This window comes from Symphodus melops (assembly GCF_947650265.1).
Source record: "Symphodus melops genome assembly, chromosome: 19".
Lineage (NCBI taxonomy): Eukaryota > Metazoa > Chordata > Actinopteri > Labriformes > Labridae > Symphodus > Symphodus melops.
Window position 1 is genome coordinate 9757405 of NC_136709.1, and position 20428 is coordinate 9777832.

Below are 20428 nucleotides of genomic sequence, written 5' to 3' on the forward strand. Positions count from 1 at the left end.
AATGAAAAACTTGAGTAAAATGTTCTGTATTAAAGTGGAACTATGTGCCTCATTTGAGCTTCACAGTGGTGCTGTGTGTAAATGAACAATTGGGTTCATTAATGTCGCAGGTGTACATATGAATTTGTTAACACCCAATTACAGTCAATTAAAACTACAATAGCAGTACAACCACCTTCAAAATAATTACACCCTTCACAACTCAAAGACACACCTGTTATTGTGGCTTTCATTCAAACAACCTGAAATCTGTGTCAGTGTCACCTGTTGTGAACAGGAAGAAAACAAACCGATGTAGATCAGTACGGGTGAAGAGGAATTTGAAAGGTGACCAGAAAATGTGTAGGCTTTTGGAAATGTTGTAATTATGTATTTTTAACCTTACCCTCCGTCATGGCTTCCACATTAAAAAACCACAAAGAATTTTAGATTAATGTAATAACGTGTGTATCATGCTAGGCAATGCCTCATTTTTATCTGAGCATGATCAAACGTAGGGTTTGATTTTATGCAAATCATCACGTCATATTCACTTTGGTAAAAAAAATAAAAATAAAACATGTACATTTGAATTTGTCTTGTTTAAAAGTTTCAGCTTTTCCAAAAAGGTCAAAATGTGCACCGTTTAGATTTACGAAAAAAAATTCTCATGTCATGTGTTTATTTAGATACAACTTAAAAAAAGAACCATATACGAGTAATTAAAGGCTTATGTGACTACTGGTGAGAAGAGATCATGGGAATTTTAAAGTGAGGCCACCAGAAACAAATGAAGGCTGACATGATTCATCTGATTCTCCAACTGGACAAAACATCGACACAACAGTAGTTACATGTGAATGCTGTAAAACTAAACCCACATTGTTTGACTTACAATTTTTGGTTTTTATTATTATTTCAAGTTCTCAGCAATATTGTTTAATACATTAAAATCGTCAATAGGATTCGACTTAAGATAATGTTCACTCCTTATTTTGGATTTATAGTAGGCCTATTTGGAAGTCAAGTCTTTCAAATGATCAGTTCTAAATGTGTTAAAACATTTAGCCTATTTCATTCTTTTAAAACTAGAATTTGATTGTCATCAGAGTTTAAGTTTAAATCATTGTGTAGACCTAAAGTCTAGTCTACGGTTTAAATACAATGCTGTGGACCTCAATGACATGATCGAAAGCTCAGGGACAAACCCTGTGAGAGGATTTGAGAGGGCTTTGTCAACAATATTGATCATCTTGATTTTCTAAGCAACATTAAGAAGACATTTCTGTTATGAATTACGTGTGCTGTAGCTGCTACTTTTTTTTTTTTGAGTCGGAGGTACCTGAGGAGAAATAATGTGGCGCCGCCTGGTGGACATGATATAAAATCACAGTTTGTTCTTACTCCTAGCTTGGTGACGGTGAGCCCAGCTGATGTGGAGGTCAGTATAATACTCATTTACTTTGCATCTATCTATTGGTCAATATCATTAATCAAAGATTAAGATGAACAAACTTAACAACCAAAAATAAAAATAAAAATGTGCAGCTGTTTTTTCACCTGTTTCTTAAGCCCACTTCTTTGTTGGCTTTCAAAGTAATGACTGAGTAGAAATGGATGAAAGGAATCTCGTAATATTGCAAACTAAAAATCAATTGAATAACAATGATGTCAATAAGCCTATATGTCTTGTAAGTAAAACATAACCAGCCCTTCTCTAAGAAAGCTATATTTTTTCAACACAAAAACTATATCAATCTGAGTCTAACTGTGGCACTTAATACAGGTCATATTCAAGTCAAACTGAGCAATGATAAAAGACCTGAAGATTACAATACAACACAAGTCTTAGCTATAATGTGCAGTAACGTCTAAAGCTAACCACTTTGCTGAATAGAATCACTTTCAGCGTCCTGTAACCTGCCTGTAAATTCTTGTTTTTAATCATTGGAAAAAAAAAACGGATGACCTTTAAGTTGTTATACTACATTTTTAACTACCACTTACTTCAAATTGCCCCAATAACAAGTTCATACATATAAAGGCCTTCAGGTGAAGATGTAGCACATAGGCCTAATCAAAAGGTCAAATGTCAGCTGCTTATTTGACCAGCTAGTACAATGGTTTAGACTTATAACATGTTAGCGGCCCACTTAACATCAAACACAAACATTTTCAAGTAATGTCTTACAGGAATTCAAGAATAACTTGTAGGCTGAAAGGTTTTGAGCTCTTGTCTTCTGCAGGCTTGATCCATGTCCAATGTAAGATATGTGGTTCTGATTGGTTAAAAAAGAAGCCCAGATTGTTAACTTTCAAAGTTGTGATTGTTTCCAAAATACTCTGGAAATTGAGGAGCGCTGACTCAGTATCTCATGTTTGACCTTGCTTCTTCTGCACTCCTTGATGTCTGAGACATTTGTCTGCTGGACTGCCTGTTTGCTGCATTTCATTAGCTCTCAGACTTGGCTCTGGCAAAGGTAGCACGCCATGCATGAAGAATTATGGGAAATTCAGGCATCCCCCAGATCCCCCTCCTTCCAGTCTGTAGGGAGCTTCTTTAGTACTCTAAACATGTAGCCTGCAGCTTTTAGGAGACGCAGCTGTTGAAACCACAGTGGGAACAAACAAAACGTGCATCTCATTTATGATGTTTGGATTTCATGTTTATCAATTATTCTACTACCCCCCCCCCCCCCCCCCACATACAAACACACACACACACACACACTCACAAAAGATTGGCCTAAGATACTCAATACACACAACTATAATAATATTGAAAACTGAATATTTTACATCTTAACTGTGTAGAAAGGTGGAAACCTTTAAATATTGGCGAAAATTACAAACCAAGATTATTTTAGATAAGCACCAATTGGCAAAAGTCTACATTAATATAATCACATTTCAGATAATTATATGAGAGCTATCATCATTCTTTCAATTTAATATTTTCCTATGTAAATGGGTGATGTAGAAAAAGTGTGTAGTGACAGAATTCATTTAGTAAAACTGACAAGAACACGATAAATATACATTTGTAACAAACCCTTTTTCTCAGATTCTATAGTAAAGTAATAGTTGTACTCAGCTGAACATTTTGCATTGTGTGTTTGTAGGGTGGTGACATAATATAACTAGCATGCTTTGAGCAGAGGATAAGTGAGGAGGGGGAAAGAGCAAGTGCTTTAAAGAGGGCGAGAGGGAGTGAGAGAGCATATGTTCAGGAGGGTGGGAGGGTGAGAGAGAGAGAGAGAGAGGGGAAGAGCAGGAGTGGATGGGTGCTGTGAAATCCGTTAACAGGGGAGCACTGTGTATTTGTTGGACGTCTTGGCTGCTTGCCCAACTTGGCTCATTGTAATCGAGGCATGATCAGCGACTCCAGGCAGCCTTCTCTGCTGCCTCGGCTGCCTCGCGCCTGGACCCAGCCCAGCTCCCTCCGCTGACATGGAGAGACCTGTGAGTGCCTTCCTCTCCCTTTCTGTCCCCTCTTTCTCATCCCACACTCTCCGGTGTTCGCTTCCCCCTCTTCCTCTCCTAGCTCTGTCGCAGATTTAGCTGGGGCTACATGCAGCATTTATGTTGTCTCTGCTCTCTCCCTCCCTCCCGGAGCTGCTGTAGGTGGGCAGGAACGCTGGGTAGAGAGGACGCTTTGGCAGCTTTCTCTCTGCAAGGCCCCCTCCTCCTCCCCTCTGCCTGCCTGCCTGTCCGGGCATGGCTGGCAGACCAACAACGCCACTGTGTGTTTTCAGGGTTTCTCCGCTGCACAATCACAGATCTGGACTGCTCAACCCAAGGGGAAAGTGTCCCCCCACTTTGGTTCATAGAGACCGGCGTTCTTCTGTTTACGAAATTGGTTTTGCTGAGATTCAGAGTCGGCAGCGTGTCTCTCCCTTGCGCCTATTCTTGGTGGTATGTCCTCATGGTCTGTTGTGTTTGGATACCCTGACAACTGGAAGCTGTGAGGTAGCTGCTTTCCAGCTTGCTGTGCTCTGTACTCTCTCTGAGTGAGTCACAACTTTTCTACTGCTTACTATGTCTTTGCATGTTTGACGCAGCTGCCTGTGATATACCTATAGTCAATGCTAACACATGACTTTTGAGCAAATGTTTAACCTCTCTCAGAAAAAAACAAACAAACTATAAGTTTGACCTTTTACACTCCAACAACATCTCAGTCGCAGCTGATCCTTGCAGGCATAATAACAGCGACAACGGGAAATAGCTTGAAAGAATTCCTTGCAGTGTCACTGAGCTGCTCTTTGTGCGCTCCCCGGCCGTGAGTCATCTTTCTGTTATGGTTTTATCATCTACAAACAGCCTTTACTCGCTCGTCGTCTCTGAGGAAACAGAGGATGACTGACTCACTTTGGCACATCTCCTCCATGCATCCGTCAAGATGGTCGGGCCCCTCCAAAACAGCTCAGAGCGTGGAGAATGTGACGCTTTCTTCACAGCTTCGACGAGCAGCATTTGACAACTTTTCTGTTTTGAAGGCGTCGTCGTCACATCTCCTCGGCTGTGAAGAAGAACAGATGACGCCTTGGTATATTTTTGTTTGTTTTTTTAAGAAACCGAGAAAGCTGATTGAGACGAGAGCTCTTTTTTCTTTTTTTTCATGTCTTACGTCTTCATTCAGTATTATCAGAGCACTGCTGAATCAAATTTCTCTGACGACATGGAGAGAAATGCATCTCTCTGCTGCAGCAGGTGCGCGATAAAACAAAAACAAACGTCAAACACGAGACTCTGAGCGTGTATTCTAAAAGTTTTAGCACACGTTATCTACTTCATGTTATAAATCCAAGAGTGATGATAAATGATTCCTCTTGAAATTTACCATTTCTTGACATCCTCAAGCGTGGACTACAAGTTGTCGGCGAAGAAGCAGTTTGCTTCAGAGTAGAAATGATTTTTCCTCTTAGTATCATCTCATTGACTGAAGCGTGTGTCTTTGGAAGATTACCGTGCTCTTATATGAAGACGGTGCTCCAGTCGTCTCCATGACATATTTGAGTTAGTCTTATAAACTGTCTCGCTAAGAGTTTGATTAGAAGAAGGATACTACTTTCCTGTTTGCATGTCCGATATCATGACACAGCAAGCTGTAGTCTGAAGCTGGCATCTTGTCAGATCTCACAAACAACACGTGAACTCTGCTTTCTCTGTGATGTGCACATTTCCAATACCTGGCTACTTTACAGGAACAAAACGTGTTCATAGTGATGTATGCTAATCTAAGCTAACAGGCTGAGTGTTTCTTGTTTGTAGATGATTTTTGATGAAATTCTTTAAACACTCAGCAAGAAAGCAAATAGGGTCTTACAATCTCATGTCACCTTTCCTATCACATCTTACATGTCTCACATGTGAAAACAACATTAAGTTACTGCAGGCTAGAGGAAATGAGATCCCCGCTGGAGTAATGCCCTCCCATTATAATCCTGAAATATTATCCTCATCTCGTCTATTTTGAATCTACATTTACATGTTTCAAATCAGCAGCTCTCTTGAAGCTGTTAGCAGTTGGTACAATAAAGTGGTGTGAGATTGTCCTGAACGGAAATGTTAGCACACACCTTAGCTGCTGTTCCATGAGAGCACACATTCATTTTCAGTACGCAGTCATGCCGTGCTGACCACATTGGGATGTTTAGGATGCTCTGCATATGCGTTCTCCCTGTGTAACTGAGCTGTGTAATGAATGCTCCATCTGTGGTGGATGTGTAAGTGGTGTGTGTTGTTATAGCACATGCAGTGGTGGGGACATGCTGGGGCATTTCTTTTCTATTTCTTTCCTCACATTTAATTGAATTTTTCTATGCTGTGTATGACATACGTTATGTATGTATTTCATAAGTTTTAAAGAAATTGAAATAGTCTCCGAGTACGTCACTTATTTTGGTACCACCCAAACGTATCATGTACAGAGAATCTGTAAACAATGTCTGATCAGATTTTTACCATTATAATATAACATTGTTATGAAAGTAACGTTTTTTGTAAATGCGCTAATGTTTCTACAATTTGACAACCTTTCCTACTTTTTTTTTTAATACCAACACATTTTGTCTCAATTTAGGCTAAAAAATAACAACAATTTTTTTCCTGATTTGTCTCTTCACAGACCCCCAGTGACGTGATGCCCAAGAGGGATCATGAGAGGGACCTGGAGCTGGACAAGAAAATCGAGGCTTTACGCAGGAAGAATGAAGCCCTCATGAGAAGGTACAAGGTAAGGACAAGTGCTTGCAGGCAGAAAATCTTTAGTATAAGGGCCGGGGAAAATGATCCACTTTCAGTTACAATTTTATTTTTATGCGTCTGACAGCCATGAAAACAAGAAAATCAAGATTAAACTGTTGCGCTGCATAGCATGTTATACTGATTTTGTCTAAAGGTTTTGTCAAATATTTTGGAGATTACATGAGCACTACTTTAAAAACACAACCAATTTACTTCTATTAATTTATTTATGATAATTTATTTTGTTGTTGTTTATTTTCAATAATATTTTTAAAGTGTTCACAATGTCCGTTTTAGGAGTTTAATAAATCATGTGGAAGTTTAATAAATGTATTTGATTCAGAGGTTGTTCAATCAGTGAGTAATTGTGTTAAATAATCATGATCTTAATATCAGTCAAGTTTTCTCCTCTCTTGAAGAAACTGCAGCTCTTTCAGGCTCCCTCGTGAGTTGATTGTTTCCTTTGAGTTTCATGTAGGAGGTGGAGGAGGATAAGAAAATGGCAGAAGAGGAAGGATTGGTCTTGCAGACCCGCAAGAGCAAAGCTGATGATCTCACCATCACAATCAGCAAGTCCACCATTGTAAGTTTTTCAGCGCAAGGTGCCGGACTTCAGAACTGAAATAATACCTGTCGTTTCCGAGAGCTGCCCTTTTTGCTTCTCTTAATCCTTTATTTGGAACAAATGCTTATGATGCTTATTTCATGATAAATACGATGCATATTTAATAAAGTTGTTTTCATTGGTTCACAGGATAATCGCGTGGTTGTGACAAAACAATTCAGCGGTGGTTTGCCAGCTCCAAAAGAACCACAGGAGTCCGAGCCTGACAGGGAGGGAGAAGCCCCACCGCAGGCTGCTGGCCAAGGCCACAGGAAGCAGATTATGGTCACCATGGCTGGCAAAAAGGTAAATACTTTGCAGTCGAGATTTGCATTCAAAGTAAAGTGTAGTGTTACTGCTCTAAATAAATCACCAAAAATAAAATAAAATGAATCATTACAATCAAGATTTACAAGAAGTTCAAAGCAATGTCGTTGTATTAGTATAAATTAATTTGAGGTAGAGAATAAGTGCAATGGCCCAAGAAGACAACAACAGGTAAACAAAAACAGTTTGAGCTCCTACAGGGGCTACAGGATCAGTGGCTCCATCCAAAATTATGCAATTATGCAAATCAATCAGCCTTGATGTAGTATATTATAATAATTTAACGGTAGTAGTTATGTATATAAGGGATGTCAAAATGGTATTGTTATAGGCTCCTAATGATGGTTAAATGTGATGTCTAAGCTGTGATGGAGCCCCTCCATTAGTAGCTCCAGTAGTGGGCATGCACTCGCTGCTCTACTACCTGGATGTAAACCAGCACAATGGATAGGTGACATCTGGAATGTAGGCTGTGTCAAACTGGCGCGTAACCTCTGGATCAGAGCAATGGGTCCACATTCAGCACTTGCATGTGGATGTTACCCTGTAATTAGCACCGTAGGCCTGGGGTGTTAGCGCTGCCAACATTAGCCTCACTTGGCAAACTAATTTGACATTGTTTACCCACAGAGTAATGCAGACAGTGGTGTTTAAAAAGCCATGAATTTAGATTATCGAATAATGTGATAAACGGTTTGTAATCACAATTTAGAATTTTCTGAGTGTTTTTCTAACCTTTAGGCTAGTTGACTAGAACTTACATCTCTGTTTAATCAACAGGGAAATGTGTTTACTGTAGGAATGGAACATCTCTAATGCAAACATCACACCCTGTGTTTGTTTTGTACTATGTTGTTTGTTTTTCTGTACAGTTGGGTATATAGCATATTATATATAGTATATGGGGATAAACGCTCAGTTGGAGCTAGCCTCCAAGGTACTGTCGTTTGCCCATTTGTTTTTAGCTCAGGAAGATGCTTTGAGCTAAAAGCTGGCATATACTTATGTATGATTTAGTGAACATTTTAATACTATTTATTTGCATGTGGTGCCAGAGAAGACATCTGGATAAGAGACATTTGTTTATATTTAAATACAGTATTTTATGAAGACAGACTAGGTGTGGTGGCTGACCCATAGACTCTAAGTTTTCAAATAGACACACTGCTTTATGGCTAATAATGCCAAGCTGTGATTGGTAGAATAATTTATTTTATATCAGAAATGTTGCAATGAACAGTTTTGATACTGTCTATATCACTGACTGTCTCTCCAGGGTAAGAGGGTGGTGAGCGAGAGACCAGAGAAGAGGCCAGGCCCTGAGGACGTGAAGAGCCCCACAGATGATGGACAGGCGAGGCGTGTGGTGTCAGCGGGGAGGGGGAAGCAGCCGCCTCACATGACCAAGAGAGAGGCAGCAGCCGCACAGGTCTGAATCAGACACTCTGAACACTCCAGTGATCATATGCTTCAGCATGCAACCTCCAGCCTCCCTCCCCTCTTTGTTCACTCTCTGGTGCTGCAGCCCCGATGTGTTTTACATAGATGTCAGACATGTTGGCTGGCCACACCCATCCAGTGATGAAGCACAATGGTTTGTGGACAGGAGGTGGGCTGGAGCTGTGACTGACTGGTTTTGGGATTAGAGAGGGGGCTGCCAGCAGAGCAGTTGGTTGAGTAGATGCTCTGCCAAACCAAATATTAACAAAATCAATCTTTGAAGGGCTTTTGTTAGTTTTTTATTTAAGTGCCATCCTTCACCCATCTGATTGTATTTATTGATTTTGTAGTTATATCAACATAATAATTGTTCAACCTCCAAATAGAGACGACTTCTGGTGTGTGATACCGGCTGTACAGAGTCCCACTAGCACCAGGAAAGATGCTGTCAAGTCTTCTCTCAACGAAATGCCCTGTTGTTATCTAAATTCTATGTGGCTCACGTTACATGTTTAATGCAGACAAGCAGAAACAAACATGCAGTGCCCCTGGTCGGCCTGTGAAATGCTGCACTGTCACTGACCTTAGGCCCCCTGGGTATGCTGAAACTCTGAAACAGCTGCTCTGACTCAGTCAAGCACACGCGCACACACACACACACACACACACACACACTCACTCATATTCACCCATGCACTCAGACAGAAAAGAGAGCCTTAATTAATGAGCTGATACACAGACAGCTGATCCTCTGCACTATAAACACAGTCTTGTCTACAGTATAGACAGGAAAGCAATGTCGGCTTTGTGTAAACATTTGTTTCTGCCTCTGATTGGCTGATACACTGACTGCTGCCCTCTAGCCCGCGTCAGCTAAAGCTGGACTTGATGGTCTCTTGCATTTATTTCTGGCCTGCTTGGTTTATACCTCATTTATTTACCTTGTGCGCTGAATCAGCACTTGAAAAAGAAGCCAGTGCTCCGGCGCACCAGTCGTCTTTGAATCCAAGAGACCTGCTCTTTTTCCACGTGGACGCTGTTTACATAACCATTATCACTTGACATGCTTTATGAGAGAGACAGTGTCATGGATATGTCTGGCAAGCGTTAGAGGAGTATTTGCTGGGAGAAGGTTCATGATGAATTACAACCTGTTATGTTTTTTTGCCGAGCCTCTAACATATTTTTATCGAGTCATCGGGTGTGTGGAAATAAATAAAATGAGTCCGTGACAGGGGTGTGGTTATTTGACAACATCCCAGGCAGATTGTAACCCCATGACTAGACTGTCACTTTACACCCAAGAGAGGGAGAGACAGGGGATGGGAACAGTCGAGGGAAGGAGAATGGGGGGGTTGGGGGGGGGGAATATGGGAGGGGCAGAGTAGGGGAGGCTCTCCTGGCAGCCCACCGTCTGTTTCCAGCCTCCGTTTCCCCTCACTGAAACCTTAAGTGGTCTGCTCTCCTCCGGCAGGATTGTTTCCCCATTCCCACCATCCCGAAAAGGACTGATTTAATCTAATTAACATTCAACTGCCTTCTCACTCTGAAAAGGCTCATTATGCTGCCAGAGTGACAGCTTGGCGAGTTGCCATGGAAGGGTCAGAGACAGAGAGGAGGAAGAAATGAGATGAGGAAGAAGAAAAGAAACTAGGTAGTCAAGGGTCTTTTGTGTTTGTGTACGAGCCAGCCAGCATTCATGTCATGTGTGGGTCGGGGAGTGTATGTATCAATGTGTGCGTTGTCTGTAGGTGAGAAAGAGCTTTCTGTCCAGTGTTTATTTTCTTTTTCCCCCTTCGGCTGCTCATTCAAGTGTTGCCGTTAAAGGCAACATGACTTGATCCGCTGTGTTCATGGAAGCCAATCACCGCACTTATAGATATCACTGAAACAAAAATTCACACACTCCCCAACCCCCCCCCCCCCCCCCCCCCCCCACCACCACCACCACACCTGTAATGAAATGGGTTTGATTTTACAACCTGTTTTAAGTCTGATCTGAAGTGCACGCTCTGTTTTGGTAACCTCATTGCACAGTGATCCTTTAAAACAGAAACCACAGGCGCCAAGTTACACTGTAGCACCATTAGTCCAGTAGGGGGCAGTGTTGGCCTCTTAATCCAACAGACGAGTGTGTGGTCTTGCTTGATTTGCTTTTACTGTTTATGGCAGCAATAATGTGACTCTTTACAACCATTTTTGATTAGCTCATAACAAGTTGCAGTGTCAGCCCTGTTGTTGTTGTGGTGCTAATACTGTTTGTTTTTTTCTCTGACAGGATGATGTGAAACAATGGCAGAAGCACACTGAGGAGAATCTTGAGGAGCAATGCCAGGTAACAGTGCACACACAACATATTAACATGTGAATTGTCCTCTAAAATGTACCGGTCAGGATCGGAGATAACTCATTTGTCAAGTTGCTGGGTGTCCAGCTCAGTATGATCACATGAGTCACTACTGGGAACAAATGTGAAAAACAAAGTTTCCATATGACAGTCTTTGCACACAAATCTACAGAGAAATGCATACTGACCATCAACAAAAACACGCAGACAGCACACAGCACATTGCACGCACTGTCCCCATCTGCCTCTCGCTGGCTCACGTGTAAACATTGCTGGAGTCGCTCAGAGCTGTCTCACAGATGAAGTGTGCGATAAACAGACTTGTGCGCACGCGGGGCCTTCAAAGGCCCGTGGAATACACCACATGACAAGTGATGCTGTTCATGCCCCTCTGTCCCGAGCCTGCTCTGTAGCTCGTGCGTTTTTATGAGGTGTTGTGTGAGGGGTGAGTGTCGCAGCTCCAGGCTTTGTTAGCTGTTTTGGTTAACAAATCATCTGTAAAGCTCTTCTCGCAATATCTGTCCCAAAGCAGCGATTATTCAGGGGAGTGAAAGCAGTTCAGCCGTCCATGTCCGCATGTAATTCCCTACTTTCTCCTCTCAACATTTCCTGTTTCTCTGCAGCTGTCTTATCTAATAAAGGCAAGAAGATCCCCCCCCCAAAAAAATAAAAAAAATAAAATAAAATAAATAAATATATTTTAAAATGGTGGTCCCATTACCTCAGACTTGATTAAACAGTTGAGATGGACAGAGAAGATTTAAATATGAATTGACTTTCAGGCAGCATTCATGGCATTCTCTTGTGACAGTTTCAGTCTGATAGCTTCACATTCATATTGCTGCAATAAAATGTAATGAAGTGAGATGAACAGCCTTGGCATCTTATTAGAAACACACATGTAACCATTTATTCATTAAATTGGCAGTTTAAAATAAATGCCAATAAACAGAATCGCAACATTCTTATCGCAGTAATATCAGATCATGACTAAGGTATTATGCACAGTCTGAGACCAGGTCCTGCTCTCTCTCAGCTTTACTGTGTCATATCACCATCACCTGCTTTGCTACCAAACAGCCTCCCTCTGAGGCCTCACGGAGGTGAAAAGTTGAAAAGTGCTAATTAGCAGTGCAGCCAGGGTGACATCAGTTCACAGCCTGTTGGAACATGCGGATGGACTCTCCCTTGTGACCTCTGACGTCCTCCAGGGGGGCCAGAGGAGAGGGAGGGGAAAGGAGATGGAAAACAGAGGAATTAGCTAAGATGACTTGCTCACCAATAACCGTACACCTGAAGGCAACATGTTTACTTAGCGGTGATTGGTCCAAACGTGAGTGGAAAACATCTCCCGTCATAGTTTCTCACCATCACTGTGCTGTTTGACACAAAGTGACAAAGTGTCCAAAACCTCCGGAAAATACATTTCTCAGCAGTGTGGTTTTCCTCCTGAAGTTTTTCTCTCTTTGTATTCTCCGTGTGTTAATGTGAGGCTTCTGCTCTCATTTGTGGGCAGAGTGATCCATCAGATAGATTACAATGTGACACTGAGTGATATAGCTGTTTAATGTACTTATGCTTTAATGCCAGAGTTTCATTAGATAAGATATCTCTATTGCCACTTTACAAGTACAACAGAATACTGTTGGAGCAAGCCTGCAGATGCCATATCAGAAATATACACATATACAAAATACTATAACCAAATTTACAAACAAGAATATGGATAGTAACATGATTTAAATCCACACTAAGAATGTCTGTTATTATAATGCATAAATACACTGGCCTGATTTGTGTTTGCTGAGGAGCCTGAGAGCCCGCAGGCCTGCACAGATCTCAATATCCCCACATCGAAAGAAGAGCAGGAGGAGTATCTGCGGTGGAAGAAAGAGCGCGAGAAGATCGACAGGGAGAGAGTGGCACGCCACAAAAATGCCAAGGGCCAGTGGAGACGGGCGTGGGACATGGACAAAACTGAGAACATGTAAGACTTCTGAGCCTCCTAAGGCATGTCTTAATCTGCTTAAATTGCACACATTAAAATAAAAATAATGGTAAGTTAATGCATACTATATGCAGCATACTAACAGTTTGATTCGTGAAAATATGATTAAACGCTTTTATTTGCTGATTCAGTATGAAAACCTTTGTCACGTTCTCATGCCTATATGCCAACAGGTGAGCAGTAAAGCTTAGCATAGCTTAAAGATTGAATGCAGGGTATAGACTACAAACGCATAGCATGAAACTGTGTTTGTCTTGCTTATGTTGCCCTTGGAAAGCTCTACAGGCTGGACACAGCTCTCCTGTGAAGAGACACAAGGTTTCTTTTTTTCTTTTTTCATTACATGAGGTTTTTGGTCATAAAGAGACATCAATATAAATCTCAAAATAACCAGCTAAAACTCCTCACAGGAGCATTTAGGAGTGTTTAATTCATTAATTTGTTAATAATTCTAATATCCAGCTTTAGAGAAACAAGAGAAACAGAGCTTTGCTAGCTATTTCTGCTTAAATGGGCATCAATCCCTTAATCAAACAAAGAAAGTAAATACAATTATTTTGAAAAAGTCATTACAGCCCTTATAATCATATATTTTTTAAATTATTCTATAGTTTTAGTATAAATAGTAACTTCATTTGTATGATGTCTGTCTGGCTAGCACATTTATTGGCTAGTCCTTTTTTTGAGCTATCACCGATTAGTTTCTTCCTCTCCTTGATCTTCTTGTTTTAAGCTTTGTGAAAAGCTTGATTCAGTTTTGGTGCTCATGTAGATAAGAAACATTATGACCTTAAGGACTTTTTTTTTGTCTCGTAAGATTATTGAGCAGAAAAAATCCATTGGATGAGGTTTTGGACCACATGATCAGGAGTCATGGAATAAAGTCACAGGATGTTGCTAAATGATTGCATCACAATTTGATTACTTTAAAGATGGTTGTATACAAACAGCATGTATTGTAGTTTTAATTGTATAGCTTGATATGTTTCCTCACATTTAAAAGTGTGATCCTTTGAGGATTATAGTAAATAGAAGCTTGCAATCTAGAAGCTTGCACATGCACACATTTTAAAATAACACGTAACATCAGCAGATTCATGGATACAAAACAAAACATGATTAGTATGTAATACCTTGAATAGAGTCCAAGCCTTATAGTCATCAACATCGACTCTAAGTTTTATTTAGTTTCAATAGAAAGTTAATCAAGGAAGTCTAAACTTCTATTTTCTTCTCTTTACTGTGGCACCTTTAACTTGCTGCAGATAAATGCAAAAGCACATGTATTTGATGTTTGGGATAGATTTCAAACCAAAGCGCCTGTAGTACGAGGGACCAAGCTGCAGAGCAAATAATTGTGCTGTTTAAGGAAGCATCAAAACCTAAAGAGACAAAGGAGGAGCAGTTATTTTTAACGTGGGTTAAGGGATGGAATTCCTTACCTTATTTGGTGAGGCTTAAACAAGACCCTGGAGTAAGAATAGGAGAGGAAATGTGTTTTTGATTCAACAATTTAGATTGTATCACTGGCTGTTAAACGCAAGGATGTGACTCATGGAGCAAAATCTCTTCCTGATTCTGCAAATTCTCATATTTTTGGCTCATTTTTATCAAACCATGAGGGTACTTAAATGTCAAAAGAGCTTCTAGATGTGGGTGTTGATGAGCTATTATGTCATCAGAAATAAAAGTGATAAATTTGACATGAATAACTCCCTTTGATCATTTTGTGTTTCTGTCTAAAGTAAAACTATTTTTCACTTTTAGGTTTTCAAGCAAAACCCTCCCTGACAGGGACTGGGGGCTTTCAAGCAGAGGTGAGACACAGTCTCTGAGAATGAATGTTAGGAACATATTACGTCTTGTACTTTTCACCTTTTTTTTTTTTTTTTTTTTTATATTTAAAAAATGTTTCAATATTCCAGGGGGGCGAAATGCTAGAAGAGGACAGTCAAGGGCAGGTGCTGACTCAAGAGGTGTCCAACAACTATTGACATTTTGTTCATTTTAAACATAATTAAAAAGCTTATTTGAGAGATAAAATAACATAATTAATTAGTTTTAAATATAGATTTTTATTTATGACCTGAGAAATTATTTCAAAAAAATCATTTTCACAGCGTTTTTTTAAAAGTAAAATGCAACAATTGTGACTTGAATTTTCAGTTTTTATTTGTCCTAGGTCATGATAAGAAGAACAAAGATAAAGGAGCCAAGAATGTGCCAGTGATGAGCAGTAAAGCAAAAGGAATCGATCGTCTGACTGGGAGAGCTCGGAGGTCAGTTACAGCAGAACATCTCAATAACCGATTTCAGAAGACCTTCAGATGTTTGCAAAACTGTTCTTCAATTGACAAATTACCCTGAATATCATGAGACTTGATTCTAAGGTTTTATAAGCTTACTCAATCACCCAGAAGGCTTCTTTCAGATCACACAAGATTCTTTATTGTCTTTCAGCTCCTCCTCTGTTTGAAACAAGTTACTGTGCTGTTCGTCAGGGAGCGAGCAGGATGTGTTGTTACATAAGCGTTGATACTCATAAATTTAAAAAAACTACAAGGCCAATGACCTGGAAGTGCAGGATTATAGTCTTTCAGTATTATATTTTTCCGTTCCAGAGGATCTTTTACAGCATGTGTGTATCTGGTGGATGGGGTATGGGGACGGGGCGTGCTTTGGTATTAGCTGCTGATGCATCACAGTGTAGAAAGTGGCAATCCACACAGGCCACTTCCCAGACCTAAAGCTAGATGTAGCTTAGCCACTTGGCTGCGTTCACATTGAAAGCCTGAATTCAATTTGGATTTCTTTTGCTCAGATCTGATTTGGTCTGTTTGGTTGTTCACAATTGGGTTTTTTTGTATGACCTGTAACAGACTCATGTGGGAGTCCACCTATGTAAGTGGCCCAAATCTAATTTCAGATCAGATTGGATGTGACTTTCACTGTTCACACTGTCATAAAATCTGGGTCACATAGGAGCCGAAAAAAATCTGATTGAAGTCACTTTTGGCTGTGCTGCAGCTCATTGTTAATCATGGATTTTCTATATTTTATAAATTCTTATTTGATACTGATACAGTTTTCCTATTTACCTTTCTCTAGCATAAAGCTAAAGTTACAGCTAGCAGCTGGTTAGCTTAGCTTAGCATAATGACTTTAAACATCTTAACCTGGCTCTTTTAAAGGTAAATGTTTTATGTACATAATTCTATGTACTGGTTAAACTGGTGTAATTACATATATTTTAACCCAAGGTTTAATGGGGAACATGTTTTGTGGGTGTTATTTGAAGGGCTATTAGGCCTGTTACACCAACTTTCCTAATTGTTTTTACTCAACACCATTTGAAGGAGCCTAGCTAGCTGTCTCCCCCGTTTCCCATTCCTATGCTAAGCTAAGCTAACTGTCTAACAGCCTCATCTTGATAGTTACTGTATTTATAAGTCAGCATTGGACAAGAGAGTAAATATTTCCAAATCAACAACTGTTTTTATTGGGACAACTTTGTGTTATTTATTGTAATTGACAGAAAGCAGAATCAAATAAAACAATTTCAATATTGTTACAGAACAGTTTTTGATTAAAGTTGTTGAATATTTTTTTAGATGGCAAGGAAATGAAGAAGACATCTCACAGGTAAGATATCAAACTTGTGTGTATGAATTGGTTTATAAACGTAACTAAAGAAAGAAAAAAACACCAGATTGTTTTCTCATCTCATCCACCAGACTCCTGACACAACGTTAGAGGAATTCCTGGAGGAGCTTGACGCTCTAACAGATGCCGAAGTTGAGGATCAAAAGGATCAGGAGTTAAAAATGAAACTATCCCCTAGCACATATTCAATAAGTACATCTGAGGAAGTGGCCGCTGCAATCCTGAGAGAAGACACCTCCACTCCGGGGAAGGCAGAGGTGTCGTCCCCTCGAGGTTTGGAGAAGAAAGTACGCTTTTCAGAGGAGCTCATCTCGGCGTCTCATACAAGGCAGTCAGGCTCTCAGGACTCTGTTGGCTCAGAATCAAGAAGTCTGGGCTCTTTAAAAGCTTCCTCACCTAGAAAACAGAAACATAAAGTGCAGGGACCTCAGCAGCCTCTTGAAAGTATCAAGCAGGATGATGGAAGTCCTCAGCATCAAGAAGGTCGTCTGTCTTCTCTTCCCCAGCAGAAGGCCCCTGAAACTAAATGTACAAAAAAAGACACCACTCTCCCCTCAGCTACCAGCTCCCCTTCCCCAGAAAAATCTTGTGCCTCTTTACAGGAGAGCTGTGTCCTGCCTGTAGAGCTTGCCAAGGGCAACACAAACACAGGTTTGAAATACATATAATGGCTTGAAAAGGGATAGTTCTTTTTTTGTTTGTTTTGTTTGAGCAGCAGGATTGCCTTTACAGGAGCGAGGCCATACGACTAAGCAGACATGGTCATTTGCACCAGTTCATTTAGCAACTACAGGTGGAAGAACTTGATGTAGTATGCCAAAGTAGTTCCAACACAAAGTACCTTGCTAAAGCTAAAGTAAAACAACTAGAATTGTCTCAGAATAGTATTCATTTACCTCAGTAATGTTTTAGCTCTGGTTTTATTTAAAGGAACTAAATTACAAATAAAAAAAGACCCTGTCTGCAACCATGTACATTAGGTGCGCCAGTCTCTTCTTAAAAGGGCCATGCTGATAGACATCTCCTGGGGCTAATATACTGACTGTACTATTGGCAAGTACCTCAGACAAGCCAACTTTCAAATTACTGAACTATCCCTTTATTTCATTTTATGACTGAACTCTTGGATGATACCAACCTAAAATAATGTCTGTTTTCTTGCAAAGAGGAACGTATAGACTCAAGTCTGTCTGTCCTGAGCCTGGAGTCAGGAGAAACGCACCCAACACACTCCACCAGCAGCGACAAGGTCAGTGTGAGAGACAGGAAAAAGAATGAGAGAATCGATAATTGTGTAAATGGATGATGAGTTAAATGGATAAAGAGCTAGAGAAAGACGGGCAGTACATCTGCAATGCAATGCCGTAATATTTAATTTCGTTTTAAGTACCGTCACCACCTCTGCGACTTGTTGGAGTGCAGGAGAAATAGTCTCATGAGAGAATGCATTTTCTTCTCATGCACTGCTGAAGCAGCATGATAAGGTACTGTTTTAACTGCCTGTGTAGATCATCCATTTTGAAAAGCGAGGTAGTAGGCCCTTGATTCATAGGATGACTACGTGACTTATGGAACAGGAATCAGTTGTAACTGTCAGCATTAACTGGTTCTTAGCGATTACTTAATGCATTCTTTTTATCGCGATTAATCACATGCAATTTTGTCCCTTTAGGCGCACCGTGGATAAGCCTTCGCAGTGTCTACCTGTAGTCACAGTGACGGAAAAGAACGACCCGGTGCGTTTTTGAATGTCTCATTTCACTTGCAGAGTGAGCTGTCACTTGTCAGCTGAACTCTCAGACAGCTCAGCTGACAAGTCAAAAGTAATATCGACCTCAAACATTTCACTTTTGTTACCGTCCTCTTTAGTTCCTTTTTCAAAGATTAAGTAAATGCCATAACCTTCGCTCAACCAGAAGGTCCTTTGTTACAAACATGTGAAGTACTCTCAGCTTAAGACAGAACAAAATTTAAAATAAAAGCCCATCGATTTTAGTTTGTTATTGCAAAATAAGTATCTATTTAGTGATTAATCGCGATTAAAAATGTTAATAGTTTGAAGGCACTAGTTGTATTTAATACTCTTGTGTGTCTTTCTCTTTCTTTTCTTTTTTTTTGTAATCTTTTGCAGGCAAGAGAGCATGGGAAGATTGTTTGATCGCCATCTTTCAGTATTTGAATACTAAAGCCAAATCACCAGGACTCAGAGCATTTCTCTTTTTGTTTGGATGCATCCTTTTGCCTGCAATAGCTATTTTAAGAACTCTTGGTTATGGCTTACTCTTGAAATCATGGTTTAGTTTTGCTTCGGAGAAGTTTTTAAAAACCTTAAAATTTGACATAGGAATGGCAAACATTTTCCCGGCTTACATTTTGATGTCTGAGCACTTTATTAGTTTAAGAGTATCTGTACTGACACACTATTAGAATGATGGTATGCTACTTGAGTGCAATATCATTGAATGTTTACATTTCAAGGTACATATCAGTTAGATAGCTTGTCAGTTATTCCTTGTATCCCTTGAAATGAACTTCAGCCACAGTCTAATGATTAAGAAGCTGATTTGCCTTAGAGGTATTTTCAAAATGAAATGAAGTCTGTATTTTATGATGATACATTAGTGACAGACCTATAATAGAGTCTGTATTCTTTAAAGGTGAGTGGATATCATTTGTGAACTGCTTCAAGGAACAGTGAAAGGCCTTTTAAAAGTCATAAATTGAAACGTGATTAATATGCACATTTGAGACGTTTTGTACTTATGCCCTATGCGGAGGAGTTTTTTTTTTTAATGGCCAAATTGTATTTGTTAGTGGTAACATTTAAACCAGAACGAAACAAATGTTTCATACTGTTCTTGAACAACCTGTATTTTAAGTTCATAATAGCCTCCAACCTTTTGGCCCCTGTGGGGCCGACACACATGGCAGGTTAAAAACCAGTCATCCACATCCATATGGGCCAGCCTTTAGTTCACATTCAAAACACTGGAATTCAGCAGAAAGTCTCTTTTTGTTTATCTGACGTTGTCTTTTATAGGTTTAAAATACAACATATTTTTGAAAAGCTTCCTCACTTAGAATAGAAAGTTTTTTGTGCCTTGCATATTGTCTTTTTCAAATACTGAATATATGTATGTTTATGTCATGGTTTGTATCGTAACACACAGCAGTGTTGAATGTACTGTACTAACAGTGCAGCGTCAGTATTCATTTTATTTATTTGCCTCTCCATTTGGAGAAAAGAATGTTTGGAATGATTGAGCAAATCTAACAAGTGCATTATTGCTACAGTTTTTTTTTTTTCTAGATGACATTCACAGATTTAATTTAATTTATTGCCAATCAATAATTTAGATTCTTTGTATCAAATGACTACTGCATTAAGAAGCCTATGAGAACTCATCGAATAAGTTTTTGTTTTTTTCTCAATGCTACTACATAGTAAACAGTTTCTGTAACCGTAGGTAGAGAGCATTAGTAAATATTCTCTGAGCTGCAGGGCACAATCAGATTTCACTCTAGATACATAACATCTGAACCATCAGAAATCTAAAGGAGAACACTGTAAACCCAGAGGCAAGCAACAAGATCTGACACTTGCCCAGCCATTGACATAGATTACGTGTTTGAAGAGGCCTTGTACCAAATTATGGAAATATTTAAATACCCCATGGATTCAATTTTATGAAATGAATCTAGGACCTACAACCATCTAGCATGTGTCCTTGTTTAGTTATTAAGACATCTGCATAATCACTTTGCTTAAATGTCAAATTTAAGAGTGGCCTGTGGTCGTCTTTTTGCCCCC

The 20428-nt window shown here is 39.8% G+C and overlaps 1 protein-coding gene across 5 annotated transcripts; it reads left to right on the forward strand.

The window, feature by feature from the left end:
* Nucleotides 1–3214: 3214 nt before the first annotated feature.
* On the forward strand, nucleotides 3215–19031 carry ccdc9b (coiled-coil domain containing 9B). Of its 5 annotated transcripts, XM_079369115.1 has the most exons (15): nucleotides 3215–3441; nucleotides 6110–6217; nucleotides 6707–6811; nucleotides 6983–7138; nucleotides 8436–8588; nucleotides 10878–10934; nucleotides 12755–12933; nucleotides 14722–14771; nucleotides 14880–14930; nucleotides 15137–15233; nucleotides 16566–16596; nucleotides 16689–17268; nucleotides 17784–17866; nucleotides 18290–18353; nucleotides 18749–19031. In XM_079369115.1, the coding sequence occupies exons 1-14, from the start codon at nucleotides 3430–3432 to the stop codon at nucleotides 18302–18304; spliced, it is 1677 nt and encodes a 558-aa protein (XP_079225241.1). In that variant the 5' UTR covers nucleotides 3215–3429; the 3' UTR covers nucleotides 18305–18353; nucleotides 18749–19031. The 5 variants fall into 5 exon arrangements, with proteins under 5 accessions (XP_079225241.1, XP_079225239.1, XP_079225240.1 ...); XM_079369113.1 differs by lacking the exon at nucleotides 18290–18353; XM_079369114.1 differs by lacking the exon at nucleotides 18290–18353 and having other exon boundaries at nucleotides 12758–12933.
* The last annotated feature ends 1397 nt before the right edge of the window (nucleotides 19032–20428 follow it).